The sequence below is a fragment of the Strigops habroptila genome, chromosome 7 (assembly GCF_004027225.2).
Source record: "Strigops habroptila isolate Jane chromosome 7, bStrHab1.2.pri, whole genome shotgun sequence".
Classification (NCBI taxonomy): Eukaryota; Metazoa; Chordata; class Aves; order Psittaciformes; family Psittacidae; genus Strigops; species Strigops habroptila.
The window spans coordinates 17924318-17945256 of NC_044283.2; the positions used below are offsets into that span (position 1 = coordinate 17924318).

The window sequence follows — 20939 nt, forward strand, 5'->3', positions numbered from 1 at the left end:
TCCAGAAAGTATGTTTATGCCTGTTACATGCAAGAGTACCAGATCCTTACAGTGAGTAACAATTCTCTGGGAAATCACAATGTTGGAATTTGCTGATACAAACAGCAGTATTTACTCCTGCCATAAAGAAAATGCTTCCTATCAAAAATAATTGACTACCGCAGCTATTCTAGTCCCACTGTCCCAGGTGATTTGCCAAACTCCAAAAACCCAGTATCAGAACTACACTAGAAGAATGTGGGCAGCTATAAATTCCTCTCAGACTCTGTTTTGGAGAATAGTTCTGAGCTGCTCCAACAGCAATTAATTAACCCCAGTGATTAACAGTGACAACAAATAACACTACTGTTGCTGTTGTAAAATACTGTCCAAAAAAAAAAAAAAAAAAATCTAAACCAGAGATAGGAGTAAAAGATACTTGCTAGCCACATGTGGATGAACTGAATATGGTATTGCAGCTCTGTTACTAGACAGCAAAGGGCATTTTTGAGAAAGAAATGGAAAGCATAGACCCTGTGGCATGGACTGATTCATCAGAATGTTTGGTCTGCACTTTTAGTTTGCCACATTAGCAGCCTTGCTTTCCACCTATTACCTCTACTGTTGCTTTGTATAGATGGAAAAAACATTCAAACACAGGACATTTTTAAGAGAACATTATTACAATTAGTTATAATAAGTCAGAACAGAAGAGGGTAAGAAATATTCTATCTGAAGTTTCTGCTTAAAAAGGATGAGTCTGCGAGATTGCATATTCAAGGAAGGCACAGTCTGAACTTGGATGAAGCATCAGTAAAGAAGGTATTGTAACAATAAAATAAATGATTAGTAGCAAGCTGTAGCAGGCAGATTATATCCCTTCACTTGGGGATATAGTGGGAACTTTAATATGAAATTACAGAATCTGTACTGCATATAGCATGTTCCTTATGCCAGACAAATGGCAGCGAACATAATACAAACACTTAAGACGAGCCTGAAGAATTAGTGAGACTAGCACACACTGCTTCTCTGAGCTCTGTACACCATTGACAGAGACCGGCTCCCAGCCAAGATGGTCCTTTGGAGCGGCCAAAATATCTATGAATTTTGAGTGTAACTGTTTTGCTCACTGAAAGCCCAACTGACTTTGAAGTCTCTCCTTACTAATACTTCCTTAGAGTAGCTTGAAAGTTATGTTTTCTCTCATCAATTCTGATAAACAGTCCGTAGAAAGGAAACCTGCTCTGCCTGTGCACTCTATTGCAGTTTGTGTTCTACACACATTTGCTTCCAGATGACAAACTGACCCCAGATGGGCTATATTCCTGTCATTAAGCAATTATTGCCAAATTGTTAGCAATCGTTGCCCTAAATAAACATTATAGGTAATCACAAGGTGAAACAATCATAAAAGGCCATTACCTCTCTAAGATGTCTCTAAGTTATCATATTCATGTGACTGTGGCTGCAAAAGTACAGCAGATAGAACTATCTGAGGTCATCTCAGAATGAGACTAGTTAAATCCTATATTAGAGAATGATTTGTGCTTGAACTATATGTGGTGCTGCAAAAGACTGTAGCCATTATGAGTTGGACTGGGTCAGCTGCAGGATATGAAAACTGGTAAGTCACATTACAGAAGGGCCACAAAGATGATCCAAGGACTGGAGCACCTCTCCTGTGAAGACAGGCTGAGAGAGTTGGGGTTGTCCAGCCTGGAGAAGGCTCCAGGGAGACCTTAGAGCAGCCTTCCAGTACCTAAAGGAGTCTACAAGAAAGATGGAGAGGGATTTTTTACAATGGCTTTAAACTGAGAGTAGATTTAAATTAGATGTTAGGAGGAAGCTCTTCACTATGAGGGTGGTGAGGCCCTGGCACAGGTTGCCCAGAGAAATAGATGCCCCATCCCTGGAAGTGTTCAAGGCCAGGCTGGACAGGGCTTTGAACAACCTGGTCTAGAGGAAGGTGTCCCTGCCCCTGGCAGGAGGCTGGAACTACATGATCTCTAAGGTCCCTTCCAACCCAAACCACTCCACAATTCTTAGATTCTGTAAGTGTTGTTTATACTGAACAGTGATGTAAGATACAAACCATCAAGATTTATAGTACAGCAAACACAGAACTATGATCTCAAAGGAAAGCACAGGAAAAACATTAATGCCCATAGATCTAAACAAAACAACTGTAGATAAACCACAAAATAGGCTCAGAGGAGACTGGATTTTGCAAAGGTATTATGTCAACTCTAAGCAGTAAGTATACAAAGCCACTATACCAAATGTAACTATTTTGGATGTGGACAAAGCATTCCCAAATGCATTATGGATGTCATTGTCCATATTTTTAATGTCTTTGCTACATCAAGTAGACAGCCATAGGCTAATGCATTAATACTGGACAGTGATTTAGCAAGCTGTGTTCCTAAACCAATCTGCTTGGTACACTTTGGAAGATTTCTAGCTGTACCTCAATTATACCTTCAGATGTTTGAGGAACAAAAACTTTACACTCATTTACTCGTACCTTTCATTTACTGCTAAATAACCTTCCTTTCTCTTTGAAGTGATTATCAGGACACAAATTCACTCCAGGGTTACTGCTATATCATTGTTCCACCACATCCACCAGACTCAAGCAAGCTAAGAGGGTGTAGGGTATGAATTTCTTAAGGAAACATTGTGGAACTGCTTTGCCAAGAGCTACTCAGTAGACAGAAACATCTGCAATTCTACAGTGCCTGGTGAAGGCATGGCTGGACATTCAGATAGCTTCTAAGAGATATCAGAGTCTCTGAGGCTGCCTGGTGTCCACTAGGATCATATCTTGTGGATCTTCTCCATTGCTGTCATAGCAAATTGCCACACAATCTCCTGCTGTGCATGAATACCTTTTAAAATTAATAATTTTAAATAGTCAGTCTCTTTATGGTGAAGACTGCACGTAAGTCTACTGACCAAAAGACAAAAAAATAATCTGGTTTACCTGGATATACACTTTTGTTTAACATCCCTGTTGTCTGGAAGATGCTTAAATACTGAAAGTTACCCAGTACATGTAATGACAAGTGAGAATCACTGTGCTGAGCTGAGTGAAAGCAGACTTGGAACAGAGACAAAAACTGAAGCATCTTCACTGGAAGGCAGAGCAGATTCCTCGAAGCAAAAACCAGGCTAGCACTTAGTGATTGTATTGACTTTTCTGGGGAATTTGGTAAAAGTAAGGCTGGAAGGAAGGCATAGGCTGGGAATCTTAGAAAGGTGTTCAGCTGGGATCCTTGGGACAACTCAATTCTCAGGCTAAAGGACTGACACTTCTGGCCTGCTCTCAAGCAAACAAGCTGGTCACAGTCTGAAAACATGAGAAATAGTTCATCATTATGAATGAACTGTCATGAGAGTGAGGTGACTGAGGAGAAACCAGAAAGAGGTCTGATTCTTGAGTGTTAAGAGTGAACTGGACAAGAGTGAAAGGTAACTGAATGGATCTTTTTGCACTACTATGTTAAGTGATGTCTGATGGTACAACCCTTATGAAGGCCTTTTTGAATTAGAGGGGAACACTCTCACAGTTTCTCTTAAGTCAGGAAAATCCCAGCATTTCTATAGATGCTGAAGAAGCATCTATAGCATTGTGGGTATAATGAGGATTTAACTCCTAACAGGTCACGGCATAAAGGAATATCAAAGCATACACTTTTATTTCTGTGGCACTATTGCACACACTTCCATTACCAGCAAAGCAAAATGTCAAAGGACTAGAAAATAAGTCTATTTCTTCCATGAGCACAAGGACTCAATAACAGTGATCTATCCTTAAGATTATGGCACTACAAAACACAGTTGCAAACCAGACTGATTCACCACCTGTTGATTTTTGCCATTCTCTAGAATAGCCACTCACAGCTATGTCCACTGTTGAAAAACACCCAAAAATTCAAACCAGGTCAGGCTGAACCTGTGGTTGACTCAGAGAGAGGTAATCATTCTTTTGCAGTGATTATCCAAGAAAAGACCTTATACTGACAAGGTATCTGATGGATGAGTGGTGATGTTTTTCACCTTGTATCTGCCTGGCAAGAGCAGTGTTGGAGGTCTTGAATTGCAAATTACAGCTCACTTCCAAGAAACAGGCTGAGGTCAAGACTATAATCAGCTTCAACTAGATCCAAATAACCATGTATTTGGTTACTGAGAACATGGTATTTTAAATAATGGAAAACATTTAATACTATTATAACAAAGAGTTCTAGTTTCTATACTACAACTATACTATATTATACTAAATATAATCAGAAGGAGAATTCCGAGATTAATAAATCTTCAAGAAGGAAAAAGTACAGATAAAAATGGGAGGAATAGGGATCTTCCAGAGAGGAAAAAAATACAGCTTTATACTCCCCTTTTTTCACAGAGATGAATAACTGCAGATAATTTTTTCTAAAAAATAGTTTGATAGCCCAGTAACAAATGGAACGTTGCGGTTGTGAAGCCACACTCTTAATTCAACATGTTATTTCACTTTTTATGGTAGGCTAATTCAAGATGAACAAAATCACAGTAGGTGGTACACTTGTATTAATCCATATTATTGCTTGTACCAATTACCTGTGCTAACCCATATTATCACTTGTACTAAGACATATTAGCCTCACAACAGGTGGTCACATTTTTCATATGGTTATTTTAAAGGAAAAAAAATAAAATTACCAAATACTTTCTAATAAGCTCTTCTAATGAAGAAAAAAAACACCCAGGAATTCACCCTTTCTTTAGTTCTGTGTAGAATCACTGAAGGAATATCTCTATTTTACACGAAAGTGTAAGATGGGCTAATTATTGCTCAGATGCATTACTGGTAAAATACCAAGTATGGCCAAGCCACAGATATTACTTCTTATTGCTGACCTGTCCAAGACCAGTTTTGAATCCTGTGTCCAGTTTGAATATCAATCCTCTAAGAAGTTTATTAAAATCTGAAAAAGGTTCAGAAAAGAACCACAAAACTTATTTTGAATCTGGAAAGCAAATGGTACAAGTGCTAACGTAGTTTTACTTCCTTATTTTTTAAGAGAAAAAGGTGAAGAAGTTCCTAAACACAGATTAAAAATTAATCTACAAAGATTGAAGACATCTGATGGTACGTAGCATTTTAAATCTAGCAAATAGGCAAGGGCATCACATAGCTAGCTCTTGAACTAAACAGCAACAAAAGCAGGTACACATTTCTGGCATTGAAAGTAATTAAATACTGGGCCAGCTTGTCAAAGGATGTTATGATGAATCTTTAACTTGGATTTTTATTGTGAGATTACTTTTTAAATAGGAATGGTTTAGGTCTATTAATTATTGGCTCAGCCAAAAATTCTAACATTCAGAAAGTGATTACTTCTTAAAACAGTCCTGTAAGAGAACAGTAATAAAGCAAAGAGAAAAATAAGTAACACTGATAGTATGACATTTAGCAGTTTATTGTGATTTTTGCAATGATAACTCAAAGGTGAAGTTTTCTCACTGAATGGGTCAGCTTCTGAGCTGATTGAGAATTCCTTCCTGAACTATTCAAGCAATTCTGATTATGGCCAACTGAACTACATTTCATTATCTCAATTGCCAACTTGCTAAACAATTTCAAAACCATATTCTGCCTTCAGTTATACCTTTTCGCTTCTGAAAACAATTACTCATGCTCTGGTAACCTGATTCATCTCAGATTACTTACCCAGCCTCAAAATTGGCCAGAATGTGAACTTTGAGCTTTGTGATGAGTAAGAGGGAACGAGCTCTTCAAATCTTCTTCAAATCCCAAATGGCTTAGAAGCATGGCATTTACACTGAGACATCTGTGTAAGAGCAGGATTTTATTTGTAAAATAAGTCTCAGAAGTCTTAAATTCAAAGTTAATTAAGACAACCTAAATGGATGTTATAGAAAATATACATAATGAACATATTAAAATAATTTTTGTTCAAATACATTAATGCTCTGACCACACAACCCAAGTCTTGGAAAGCAAGTGCAGGGACTGTGAGAATGAAGACCTTAGGCCCACTGTAGGAGAGGATCAGGTTCGAGACCATCTTAAGAACCTGAACGTGCACAAGTCCATGGGACCTGATGAAATCCATCCACGGGTCCTGAAGGAGCTGGCGAATGAAGTTGCTAAACCACTGTCCACCATATTCGAAAAATCCTGGCAGTCAGGTGAAGTTCCCGATGAGTGGAAGAAGGGTAATATAACCCCCATTTTCAAGAAGGGGAAGGTGGAAGATCCGGGGAACTACAGACCAGTCAGTCTCACCTCTGTGCCTGGCAAAATCTTGGAACAGTTTCTCCTGGAAAACATGCTAAGGCACATGTAAAACAACAAGGTGGTTGGTGACAGCCAACATGGCTTCACTAAGGGGAAATCCTGCCTGACCAATTTGGTGGCCTTCTATGATGGAGCCACGGAACTGATGGACAGCGGCAGAGCAGTTGATGTCATCTACCTGGACTTGTGCAAAGCATTCGACACTGTCCCACATGACATCCTTGTCTCTAAATTGGAGAGACATCAATTTGATAGATGGACCACTCGGTGGATAAAGAACTGGCTCGATGGCCACACGCAAAGAGTTGTGGTAAATGGCTTGATGTCCAGTTGGAAACCTGTAACGAGTGGTGTCCCTCAGGGATCGGTGTGGGGACCGGTCCTGTTCAACATCTTTGTCGGTGACATGGACAGTGGGATTGAGTGCACCCTCAGCAAGTTTGCCGATGACACCAAGCTGTGTGGTTCGGTTGATACGCTGGAGGGAAGGGATGCCATCCAGAGGGACCTTGACACGCTTGTGAGGTGGGCCAATGCCAACCTTATGAAGTTTAACCAAGCCAAGTGTAAGGTCTTACACCTGGGTCGGGGCAACCCCAGGCACTGCTACAGGCTGGGCAGAGAAGAGATTCAGAGCATCCCTGCAGAAAAGGACTTGGGAGTGTTGGTTGACGAGAAGCTTAACATGAGCCGGCAGTGTGCGCTTGCAGCCCAGAAAGCCAACCGCATCCTGGGCTGCATCAAAAGAAGCGTGACCAGCAGGTCGAAGGAGGTGATCCTGCCCCTCTACTCTGCTCTTGTGAGACCCCACTTGGAGTACTGCATACAGTTCTGGCGTCCTCAACATAAAAAGGACATGGAGCTGTTGGAGCGAGTCCAGAGGAGGGCCATGAGGATGAGAAGAGGGCTGGAGCACCTCCCATATGAAGACAGGCTGAGAAAGTTGGGGCTGTTCAGCCTGGAGAAGAGAAGGCTGCGTGGAGACCTCATAGCAGCCTTCCAGTATCTGAAGGGGGTCTATAAGGGTGCTGGGGAGGGACTCTTCCTTAGGGACTGTAGTGGTAGGACAAGGGGTAATGGGTTCAAACTTAAACAGAGGAAGTTTAGATTAGATATAAGGAAGAAGTTCTTTACAGTGAGGGTGGTGAAGCACTGGAATGGGTTGCCCAGGGAGGTTGTGGATGCTCCATCCCTGGCGGTGTTCAAGGCCAGGTTGGACAGAGCCTTGAGCCACGTGGTTTAGGACAAGGTGTCCCTGCCCATGGCAGGGGGGTTGGAACTAGATGATCTTAAGGTCCTTTCCAACCCTTACGATTCTATGATTCTATGATTCTACATTAAAAATTTAGAAAACTCAAACTGTGTAAAATTCCTTTTATCACCAGTTGCAAGTTAAAAATGAAACAAGGGCAGACCTCCAATGCACCTCATATCCATGGGATCTTGCTAGCTGTTCTGTAGCAAACATTGTTTCTAACGAAAAAATGATCAAGGACTTTACTCAGATGATAGATGACTATTCAGATGATAGATTACTTTCCAAGAAAACAGACTACCCCTCCTATGGTAGGCACAACAAGGTCTCACCCTCCAAGGGGATTGCACGTAAGAATTACAGATAATACGCACAAATTTCGGCTTTCCAGAAATCTCAGGTTCACTATTCATGCACCACAAGATAAATCTCTGCCTGCTTTTTAGGCACAACAGAGGAGCATGGGCTGCCACCATCAGAAAAACTTACGCAAGCTGAGTCTTGTTCCTGAAAGCTCCTCAGACCCAGGCTAAAGGTGACTGTGTATCAACGATTTTTTCCACCAGCAGCAATTGTCTTTCCTGATGACCTACAGCCATCCCTTTGTAGAGGTACAGTTAGAAAAAACACTGATTTGAGTATGAGCTTCTTCTACCAAAAGAACAGATCAATTTTGAGATGGCTTGTTTGCTGCATCTGAAATCCTTGACCAGGCATTTTCCAAGAAAACCGGTCTGATAAGCAACAAATAATATGAACTACAAGATGACTCTCTGATCTTCTGAAAAGCAGGGTGGGAGAGGAGAAGAATTCATTTCTGGGCCTCACTGACGTGACATGCTGTCTCGCCTCATCAGTCAAGGTGTTAAAAATTTTGGATAAAATTATTCCAACACTTACAATGCACATGGCAGATATACACACATCCTTGTATGGTAATTTATCTTTAATACAAGAGAGGGCATAAGGTTTTCTAAACTGAGATAATACTAGCAATTAACTTTGAAGTGCACTACATTAGCTTTGAAATATTTGTAAACTAGATAATAAGAATGTTTTAATATGCATCTTCATAATGCATTAGTGGACTTAAGACTGCTTTTCAAGAAAATGCTAATCTTTTTAACAACAGGGTTTTGATAATACTGTAATACAGGCACAACGTTAACCTATGAGTTGAAGTATTCAGAAGTATAGGTATTGCTTACAACTATTTCTGTAAATTGGATAGTTTAGGCAGAAAAATGGCATTCTTGAGGACTCAACTAGAAGAGTAGTCTCTAGAAGATGTCTCTTATCAGTTATTCATTTGTGCTAAGCTAGAGAGACAGTGAGTATGGATACTGTAAGGGGCCCAAAAGGCATCTCTTTTTATAATCATCCTAGCAAATATTCATGCAACTGTGAGGTTTGACACTCTTTACATAGTGCACACACGACTGCCTGTGAAACAAGCCATCACCGAACACAAAAGGTTGTTAGCCTGATGGAAAAGGGTAACAGAGAGACCAAAAAACTAGTGTCAGGTGGATTTCATGTAACTCAATCCTGTTCCCCTCCAGCAGGGATTTATACAAAACATAATTTCGAAATCAAGTTTGTCATAAAAGGCAAAGCCCAAATGAGATTTACTCAAAGTATTGGCAAAGAGAAGATGAATCAGGTCTGTGCCCATACCTCCCTATGAAACCTTCCTGATGTAGATAGACCCTGGAGTACAAGAATCTACTCTGACGAGTACATCAGTACTACATCAGATGAGTGCTATGCAGTAGCATAATGCATATGTCCAGTGAAAATATCTTCCTTAGTGTCTTAAACAAATCACTTCTCTAATAACCCTTTCTCTTTTCTACTTCAGACATACAGGTTTACTTTATTGGAGTTTTCTGTATTAGAATTTGTTGTTAGTAATAAGCATTGAACTTACAATCATACTTCTTCTATGTAAAACTACATAATATTTCCTACAATAACTATTGGGAAATAAACACCTGATTAATAAACTACTCATCTGACCTAATCTCTTTTTCTTTCATTATCTCAAATTATCAACAGTGAGAAGATAACTGTTGTAGCCTGCTTTGGATGATACAAGTTTTATCTGTCTGTTTGAAGAAGAATGGACTATTGATCCCAAAAAGAAAATGGGCTTGGAGAAGTGTGTATATATATTCATGCTTCTGTAGCGTTACCAGAAAATGACAGTAAGGGCTATGAGAAATAAAGATTGGACAACTACAATCAAAAGTCACTTTGAGAGATATCCCTGGAGAAAATGACAGCAGAAAGCAAAACCAGAGACGTTTTGTCAGATTACATCTTCTGTTTCGTTGGATTTACGCAGTATTCAGTCTGGCTGGACAGAATTTTCTACGAGGTGCTGAACAATTCATTGTTAGCTACCAGAGAAATAGGTCAGATAAATAAAGGAAGAACTCTCCTATTCAAACAAACAAACAAACTAAAAACCAACAGTTAGAACACACGATATTCTTTATTTGTAAATTGTTTTGTAAATCTGGGCAAAAAATTCAGGAAGGGGCCACAAGGCAAAGTAAAAATACAAACTATAATACTAAATAATAAGCTGTCTAGCACACTCTCAATAATGCTGCTTGATCTTTCACCTTTGATCTAAGAATACATAGGACTAAAATGATTTAACAAATTTATCTGACCTAATCCTAATCAGTCAATTGTAAAAAAACAGGAAAATTCAACTAGGATTTCTGACTCCACAAGAGAGAGCATGAGAAGGTAAAATATCAGGAAATAAGCCATTTTTAATGTGATTATTGTGATGTTGATCCACATGGGTCTACCGAATCAGATCATGGAATCTTACAGTGGAGTGCAGAAGATAGTATACTGATCAGAGATTAGCCAAAGCAACTAGCAGACTGAGTTAATCATAATGCAAAGCTCATAATCACAACAAGGCGAGGACATACCAAAGCCTACAAAGGGTTTTCGCAGGGATCCTATCAAACTACAGAATACAATAACATATGCAATCTGTGATGTGAGGGAGACACTAGCTTGAAACCACATGGTATAAAGTGCCTAAAATATGGAGTTACTATTTTCTAATAAACAAACATTGAGCTAAATGTAAGTTATATGTTCAATATCCTTAAAATAGGAAGACACCCGGTCAAGAGTGGACTGGAAGTTAACGTAAGGGCATGAGGGCCAAAGCTGAGCATCTCTCTGCATTGTATGTGAGCAAAATTAATGTAGTCTGAATTCAAAGGCTGTGTACCCAGTATATCTAAATCCATATATCTTTTGTGTGTCAAAAAGCCTGAATTTATGAAGCTGAGGAATATTTTGAGTGAAGGTGACTGATGGGAAAATCAGACAGAAAATGTAATTAAAATTAGGAACTCAATAGGAAGATGCATTAGATAGCCAAAATGTTGCAATCCTGCAATAAAGATAGAAGCTTTGCTTAAAAACTAATTTTCCTTCTGTGGTGCAGTAGCTACATTAGTTATAAATGTGGGCATAATAGTGAACACATGGAAAAAAATGAAAATTACAATCTGAATGAATTATGATGTATAGAAAATTTGCACAGGAAATTAATGGCAAAGGAAAACGTCCCTTATTAAATCAACTTTCAGAGTTTATATTCAGATTGGTTATTTCTAAAATGCATTAGGAACAAAAGGAAGCATATTAACAAGGATAGAATCATAGATATAATATTATAAGTCCAGCTGACCTTCCTGATTTCTGAGAAGTATGCCAAATGACTGACACAGAGCTAATGGCCAGAAAACATATACTTCTTACTTAAAAGGGAGGGTAAATCTGGGAGTAACACAAAGAAACAAACAGCTTAACTACGTGAAGATGAGGGGGAAAAAACAGAATCAGGCACTGTTTCTTAACAATAGCAAAAAAGAAGAAATTGTGAAATGACTACTCCTTCTTCCCTTGTCATCTTCAGAACATGTCAAGGTTTTGGATTCACCCCACCTAACTTTAGAAAGCCTGTAACTCTTACAATTTGAGAATATCACTGACCTTAATGGATAGATCCCAAATAAAAGTTCACTTGGTGTCTCCTTTAACCAAACACATTTCATGTTTTAATCAAAACATGTTACGGGATTCATCAAAAAAAAACCCCAGTGGATGAAAGTTATTACCCTGTGGCATACAGGACTTTAAAGCATATGATCTGACTTCTTACTTTGTGTATCAACTTGTGAAACACTACCCTCTGGCTTCATTTTCTTGATATATTTACACATATCAGGAGACAATTCTATTTACTATTGTAAAATATTTTGAATTCTACAGGAAAAAAGTGCAGAAAGTATTATTGGCACTAATATATTTCTAATTAGAAATGGTACACCTCATTTCACTACCCAGGTTATTTTCTTCTGTCTACCAAGTTCAGTATGCTATTTTCCCCCTAAATATTTACAAAACTGTGTTCTTAGAAAAAGTTTTCTACTCAGTAGACCATGAAACTAATTAGCTCTAAATATCTTGTTTAAAAAAATCCATAACATCTGTTTTAAGTTTTATTGTTCTCTGATAATTAAAAAAGACATAGGGTTTTTTTGTTCGGTTTTTTGGGTTTTTTTTTTTTGTTTGGGTTTTTTTTTTTGCTATTTTAGCCTTAAGTACTGAGAGGTAATAAATGTTCTCAAAACTTGGTTAGAAACTATTGCATAAGCATATTTTGATTTATACCACTCACACTTACTGATAGCTAAGAGAATGGAAAAGTGAAAAAAAGACTCAATAAATGTAACCAGAGGGCATTTATGGATTTGCATTAAGAGGGAACACAGTCCTTGCGAAAAATATGTAAAATTAAAGGCATTTACAATGGTAGCCAAAGACTGTGCGATATATAATTTTCCTCCGCTTATGGTGGCTCTTTGACAGTAGGTAGGTAGCATTTACTTATTCAAAATCAATAAATAAAATAGGTATTTTGAAAATATAAAGTCTATATTGAGTAGCCAGTAGGAAGCAGGGGAAGTAAATCTCAGAAGTTGTCTCCTTGGGGGAGACAAAACAGACCACGATCCCATCTCTTTCTCATACCCAGGTTATTTTCATAAAATTCTCTAGGTTATCACCTAGAATTACAAGAACAAAACTGAGCAATAATATTCTAGTATTCTTCCATTTCATAGTAGATGAGATGATTTCCATTTATTCAAAGTCCCATTCTGTAACTGATAGCTAATAACCAAACTGCAAAGGAATGAGATCCTTGTGTTCATGAACTACATCACAACTGTTCACCACTGAGGAAAGTTGAGAGCTCTCTGATCAATTCTCTGCTTACTTGGGTCTAATTTTTCTTTCTTTTTTTTTTTTTTTTTTAAAAAAAGGTTAATTATAAACTAGTAAATTTTCAAAAGGTATTGCACTGGTAACTCAGAATGTAGTGCTCTTTATGCATTTCTTTGACATCTCTTCATTAGCAGTTACAGTATTTACCTACTTTGATCTCTGTGGATGTAAAGCACTAGACAAGCACATTATCATCAGGAGTGACAATCAGTCTTGAGAAAAGAAGCTTTTCAGTAGACGCTGTCCTGGAAACACTAGAAGGTTTTTCAGCAACAATGGACCAGCCTTCAGAAAATGATTCAGTGACATGAGACTGCTTAAAGCTGGCAACTATGGGCTGAAAGCACCTATCACAAGTTTCCTTTGGCTAGCAAGTTTCTTTTCTTATCTGCCTACTTCTGTTTTTTAAAACTATCCAGAACTTGAGGCTTTTAGTATGAAAAAAACAAAAGAGGAAGAGCTTTCCTCTTATTAATTCTGCCCAGTAGTGGCCTGCTGCAGGATACACAACCTGGTCAGGTGCTCACACCTACATAGCTCCAAACCAACCACAATACATGCTGCTGTCTACAAATGACTTGCTAGAACTGTTTGAGCAGAAATATTTAATCAAGGAAAACTTCAATGGAGTTCTGTATTAAAGATTCCTACCTACTGTTCACTCACCCGCATATAAGCAGTTGTTTCAACAGCTGTTTTAATTCAATTTATCTTGTTATATATGAAGACTTAATTGAACAAAATACTTCTAAGGAATGCCTGAAATTGCTAACATTAAAATTTCTTTCATCTCTTTTTCTTTTGCACACTGTCAGCTCTGGCTAATCATTTCACATATCGGTCCATGACTGCTTTTGAGGTTCAAAATTCTGTGCATAACTCTCTTTGACATCAAGACTGATCTTAAGAGAAGAAAAAAGGCAGAAATGCCACTATGTTTATTACAAGCTATTTCTAGTATGAACTGCTAGTCATTATGAATCTTCTGAAATGAATATTCCTCCATTTCCACCCATGAATAACACTGTGAAGAGGGACTTCACTGAGGAAATGTTGAAATTCCCATCAGATCATAGCCTGGATTACAAAACAGCTTCAGTGGCTGCTAATTTCAGAGCAACCACAAGTAACTTCTACCACGTTTCCAGCCATATTCAGTCTTTCTTGTAAATATCACAAGCAACTCTCTATGTGTTCATGGTTTTGCTGTTATCCAGCTGATGAATGGGAAGCTGTCAATAGCCAGGATTATTAAAATGGGATTAGAAGCTGCTTTGACATTTTAGAGGAATCAAGTGTTTCAGTAATTTAACTCAGTTATTACAACTTCAGTTGTGGAGTTCTACTACTGCCACTCTCAGGGCTCCTAAACCAGGAGTTTAGATAGGTATCAATAATAGAGAAACATGGAATCCACATTTCACAGTAACCTATGATCACTATTGCTACTGCTGAAACCAGGATACACTTCTACGCCTTTTTTTTTTTTTTTCCCCTCTTAGAGGTACTAACTGCTTATTTCCCCACAAACAGGGTATTCTTATGTAAATATTTTTAATCACTCGTATCCTTCACATTTCTTCCCTGAACTTTATCCCCACTGGTGTAGGTTTCAATGCTTACATTGATGAAGAGTTTATTTTAAATAAAAAATAGTAAGTGATTTGGCTTTTGAAAATCAGTCCAGGTTTCCCAAGAAACATTAGGACAAAACCATTTTAACTCCGGAAAGGCTGATCTCATGATGCTTCAATCACTGTCCCCAACAAACTACCCAGAATAACTGACACACAAGGAAGATACTCACAAAAACCCCCTCTTTCATATCTTGATCAAGTTCATATGATCCTTATATATGAAACTCACAATCTTCAGAAAAGTACTATGATTATACTGAAATCGTACACACTGATATCCTGAATATTGCATCATCTTAAAATGCCAACATCTTGTGTATTCAAGTTGCTCAGTTCTTGTATCTCATTTTAATTAAGAACGACTTTTGGACAAACTGGACATACAAGAAGAAATATGATTGATTTTAAATTCATACCTAGGTGTATCTAGGAACAAACTTTCCTGATGAAGTAACAATACATTACTTCTTACACCTAATACACCTGTTTTAAAAAAATTAGTAAAGTTTATTAAGGAAGACATAATCTAATTTATGAAGGATTAAATATCTAACCCAGAGACAAAGTCTGTGCAAGCCACAACCCATGAGAGTGAATAAATCTATTCTGCTACTGATCACTTTAGGAGCTGTCACACAATATTAAAAACACCTATTTGAAAATAGTTTTATAACAACAGTAAAACCACTCAGCAGTAAAAGGCAGCTAGGCAAAACCACAGAAAGCATACGGTGATCTAAGTGAGTGCAATACATCATAAAATAACCTAGAGATAAAGTCTCTGCAACCCACAACTTACAAAAGTGTATAAATCTATTCTGCTATTTACCACTTTAAGAGTTGTCATACAATATTAAAGACATCTATTTGAAAATACTTCTACAACAACAGAATCACTCAGCAGCTGAAGGTAACTGGGCAAAACCACAGAGAGCATACTGCTAAGTGAGTGCATACCTCAGAAAGTAAGCATAAATCAGTATATACAATTTGTATACTGATTTTTTAATTATTTTCATTATGAAAATAACTGCATACTTTTATGCTTATACATGTAAATTGTACTGAAGAGTCTGAAGAAAGCCCAATATTACTTACACTTAAAATAGTTATTATGACACTGAAAAGAAGAAAATGAGATTTTGCTATTGATTTACACAAATTGCACCTGATTCTTCCAAATTAATGTGGAAGTGGTTCACAAAGTTCAGAACCATGACAACCCAGTGTAGGAAGGAAGATAAGTTTGCTTCAAGCTTTTGTTAACCACAATAGGGACCAATTCTGAAACCTAGATCTCTACCGAAGCTTCAGTGTGACCTAGAGAGTTTCGATTTAACATCCTGCTTTGGGTGCACTGTATTACAGATTACTATTGACGCTGTGGATGATTTCCAGATAGACATAGGATGTGTTTCATAGGCCATCAACTACTAATTTGTATGAAACATATTAACCCTTGAGAAAGTAAAAAGAAGGGATATAAAACCTATCCAAAACCAGACAACTACAAATATCGTTAAACCAGAACACTTTCAGAAAACTGCAACGAGCTTCCTCACTGATTTCTGGAAAAGTAAATGGATAGTGTGAGTACATTTTTAAAATTAATTTTTTTCTTAACATTCTACTTAAAAAAATCTCTAACATTTGCACAATTTTATGATGCTTGCACTTTTCATTCATGGGTGGAAATGAATAGCCTTGATACTTATTTAAATTATGACAGCTTCTTCAACTCCCTAATAAAAGTGCATAAATCTACTTTTTTCCTATTGTAATCAGTTCAGATCTTTAATTCTCAAGTTGAAGAAAAAAATTGGGAATAAACCTGCACTCTTCCTGAACTACAAGAAAACAAATTCCTAAGTCTGTGCCATTTGGCTAAGCCCCATTTTCATACATCATTGTTTATATCTATTAGTTGGTTCCCATGTAACATGCCTTTTGTCTCATCCACAGCAGTTGAACACCACGGAGGAATGGGGCATATATGTCTTCCTGTAGTTTCATCTAGCTGGCATGCTGGAAACCTGTCTTGCATTAGGTAAGAAGAAATTTTTTGCCAGTGAGGCAGACAAAAAGGGCAGATGAATTAGAAACTTATTTCTTACAGAAATCTTACAACCACTTACAGGCAGCTTCACTATATTTCTAATTATCTTTCCATTACTCAGCCATAAAAACAAGTACAGACAACAATCAAGTGCTAAATTTTGCCAGGGAACCTGACCGGATGCAGCAATCAGACTCGACAGGGCACACACAAGCCTGCCAACCAATCTGAAAGGTAAATATGGCTTGTTTTATCAAATCTCTGCAACCTCTAATGCTGAAGATAACTTTTATCATAACATTTCTTAAGTTGACATTTCTATTTACAACCGAACGTGAAACAAAAAGAAAAGCAGAAGTTCATATATTTTAAGTGTATCTCTGCATTGTCATTTAAATATGCACTCTATAACTCAATATAATGCACTTTAATGGCTACATAAAATCTTAATAAAAATGCACTTGACAACATGTCTTTGAGTCCCTGCAGGGTTTTCAGATCAATACTAGCAAGTCCACACAAGACAGCAACATGGAGAAACAGCTGTGTGACTTCCTTATTTAAAATCTGTAAGACTGTGTTTCCTGAAAGGGCTAAACCAACAGGATTACTTTAGACCTTTTCATAGGAGCAAATTTTGCTTATATTCTCACTCGTTAACACATGAGACCACAATCTCTCAGTCAACAAAGTTCCCCTTTTCTTAGGCATAAGTATATACACGGTACTCAAATGCTAGCTTACAGGAGATTTGAGAACACAGTATTTCTTCAATATTTGAGAAACAGACCATTTTGGTCTGGAACCTAATAAAACACTGGGATGAAATGAATATCATTACGTTATCAGCCATGCTGCAATCACTGTTTTTTTAGACTAACTTCTCATAACAGCACTTTTAGAAATAAGGTATAAAAGGCACATTTAAAATAAAGTAAGCTTCTTATTTTTCATTGTTACTGCTTTATACAGAAACAGTATTGCTAAGAAGTGGTGATCTATGATAAACAAAGCATCCATCAATAAACGTTGCACTTGATTGTCCCAAGTGAATGTTTAAGTTACTTATTTTGAATCCGAGTATTGTAGTTCTTCTTCCTCAAGCATATTTTAAAATGTTAGCAGTAAATTAAATATTCAACAGGTTTTTAAATACTGTAAAGTATATATTTTGATATTATAACAATTCCAGTACAGATGATGTTAACACAAATAGATTACCAAACAATTCTGAATAGATTGCAGGACAATTTTAAGGCAATATAACTGTATTTGCATGTTAACATCCTCAAATCTACTTTGACCCCTACTACTTTAAATTTTCAGATTTAAAACAGGAATGAGAGATTCAGATTTTGAGCCATTTATCTCTGTTCAACATCTAAGTTTATACTTGTAGTATTCAGGATACCAGCTTATTTTTCCTGTGAAAGAAAATCATCTCAACTTCAACATCAACCACACACAGCCACTGATGTGCACGTCGCTCTCGAGGCAGCTCAGGTAGTGCCTTACACCCAGTTTACAGGTGCCCTTTGCCTTGCTGCAAGAGGATAACCAGAATACAGAAATGACAAGCCACTGAAAACCATTCCCTTACCTTCTAAACCTGCTTCAATCAGCCCAAACTGTTCCAACACTTTAACAAAAAGCACAATCACGATCAAAACTGCTATCATTTCGAGCCCTTCCAAGTTCATGATGAGTTAGGTCATGGTCTGACCACCGCCACTGAGAAAAGTGCTCTTCTGCCTGGCTTTCTTTGCAAAACCATTAAACTAGGCGCAGAAGGCTCCTGCGAGGTAAGGGGGCGAGCGGGAGGGGAGCGGCAGGGAGCTGCGCATCCTGTCTGCCCGGGCGGAGGCCAGGCGGGGCTGGCGATCAGCCCCGGCCTGCCGGGACCGCCCGGCTCCGGCACGGCCCGCCACCCATGTGGGAAGCGAGGGGCCGGTTCGCGGTCACCCGGGAAACGTCCCCGAGCAAACGCCGTGCGGGAGCGCCGGCAGCGCGCTGGGCGGGCGGGAGCCGCTCCGCAGCCCGGCCGCGGCGGGAGGCGGCGTCGGGGCCGGGAGCGCGTTGCCTGGGAAACGCGGGGACCGGGACGGCGCTGGGCACCGGCGGACCGGCGGGGCGCGCAGGCCTGGCCGCAGCGCTGGCAGGGAACCGCGGGGGTAAGCGGGTGGAATCGCTGCCGTTAGGAGGGGGCATTCACAGCCTGCCGGAGCCAGAGCCGCCCCTCACTGTGCCGAGCTGTGGCGGTCTCTAGTTGTGCCGAGATAAGGATTTGGCAGGAGGTGGGTTGCCAACTTCTCCGTTACTTTCTCCGGGTGAAAAAGCTGCCCCAGTACTATGAGGTACAGACTGTTGCATGTGGCAAGTAATACACAGCCTTTTAATGCACAGCAATGCATTCAGAATCGTTTTTTTGTTTGTTTTTTTTTTTGTAATTAAAACAAACCAAAACATGCTGTCTCAAAAAGGCTTATTCAGTGGGCTTACCTGGAAAACAAAAATTCAAAAGAACAGAGTGGGGAGAAGAAAAAGTAAGCTCATTATTTTTGACAGTTTCTCACTTCAGTAATAATTGCTAAACAAAGTATTTTTCGTGGAAAATATGAGGTGAAAAACAGGAATACAAACCACAGGACTGAATCACAGAATCGTAGAATGGTTTGGGTTGGAAGGGACCTTAAAGATCATCTAGTTCCAACCCTCTGCCACGGGTAGGGACACCTCACACTAGATCAGGTGGCTCAAAGCCCCGTCCAACACATCTTGACACCAGTAACAGCCACTGGCCTATCTATAGCAGTTTGCAGTACTGGCATTGTCTCATGCAATGCACAACTCTATTCATGGTTAAGGATTTACTCTCTAAATCCCTTCATAATTTAGCATCTAAGAAGGAATTTACATTAGAAAAACAGCACCTCTATTGCAGCAAAAATGAGCAGAGGAATAATTGCAACAAATCTAATCGTGTCTGGTATAGTACTGTCCCCCACACAGTTGAAATCACTTACTGCAAAGGGCTTGGTTTTCTTTCTTTCCTTAGATAAGATTCAAATACAATCATAGTGTCACATGAGAACTGGCAGCAACTTCTCAGTCCCTCAGGTATACTTGCATTATGATGGGTATTATCATTACTGAAAACAATGAAATGAAGTTGGAGTAAGGGGGCTAACAGATAGAAAATACCTATTGAAATACAGGAGGAGCCTGGCCTGTGTAAGTAAAAATCAGTTGGATTTTTTAAGAAGTTCAGGTTAGTGATCTGAGCTAACCTTGATGACTTTGCATAAAGCTAACTGGGAGGCACACATGCACTGCTGCACTAATAAATCTGGGGGAAGGCTATCACTGGCAGCGGGGTTAGTTAATGGCAGAGCTAACTGGCAGAGCTGGGTGCAAAGGACGGCTATGAAAAGCAAGAGAAAGCTGAAATGGAATAGCACCAGTGGGAGTCCCAAATCATACATAATGTCTGAGAACAGAGGCTCTAACAGAACCTACAGTTTCTCAACTTTGACTGAGAACAACCTAAATAATACTTTTCAACATGTATATGATGAGATTAAAAATCATAATGTAAAGGTAGATCCATCAAATGATAGCTTTAGAAGGGATGTCCCTGCAAATTATTACCAATATAAATACTGTTTTCTCCTATCTTTAATAAGAACAGCTTTGCATAAATATTCCAACATCCAATAAAATCATTAAAATATTCTGTGTGTCTATTTAAAAGAAGTTTGTATTTTTTTAATCTTAAAAGGGGGTAAAACACTCTTATTTCTAAAGGAGAAAATGGGCCACAAAATCTTGATGTATCATAAGTGCAAATACGTTATTATTATCTCAGCAGCTGTCATTACACTTAAGTCTCCCTTTTTCTGTCTCTTAAATTTACTACTTTCATAAGAAATGAAGAGAATAAAAAAAATTGTGTAATTTTTTTAACATACGAAACCTAGTAAATCTTCTAGCTCATCAAGTCATTGAGCAAAACCAGCAAAAAGATGCAAACTTTTCTGTTTTACTTTTCATTTAACCCTCTTTCTTAGTAAATATTTAATGAATCCAAAGAAAAGTACAAAATGCTATGGTACATTCAGCCATTATAAATGTTAAAGCTTATAATACATATAGCATCTTCCTTCTAGGCATTGTGCTAGCATGGCTTGGTTTCCATAGAATCTTTCCCAGATCTAGCACTGGTAAAAAAAAAGAATACAGCAATCTGACATTACAGTGCCATATTTCTACCTCTTCACAACGTTTCTCTAAGTTTACATCCCAAACTTTGTCCAGTGTTTTTCACTCGTCACAGCTCAAGGAGTTACCTCAGTTCAGACATGATGATGC

The 20939-nt window shown here is 38.4% G+C and overlaps 1 protein-coding gene across 4 annotated transcripts in view; it reads right to left on the reverse strand.

Moving 5' to 3' along the window:
- Positions 1-20939, reverse strand: part of KCNIP4 (potassium voltage-gated channel interacting protein 4) — a 418997-nt gene that overhangs the window by 185721 nt on the left and 212337 nt on the right. Inside the window, exon 1 of one of the 4 annotated variants that reach the window (XM_030492528.1) lies at positions 18172-18641. The exons of the other annotated variants lie outside the window; for them this stretch is intronic. Coding sequence (XP_030348388.1) covers positions 18172-18271 — 100 coding nt within the window. The 5' untranslated portion in view covers positions 18272-18641. Of the gene's footprint in view, positions 1-18171; positions 18642-20939 lie in introns of those variants that run through there. 4 annotated transcript variants of the gene reach the window in all.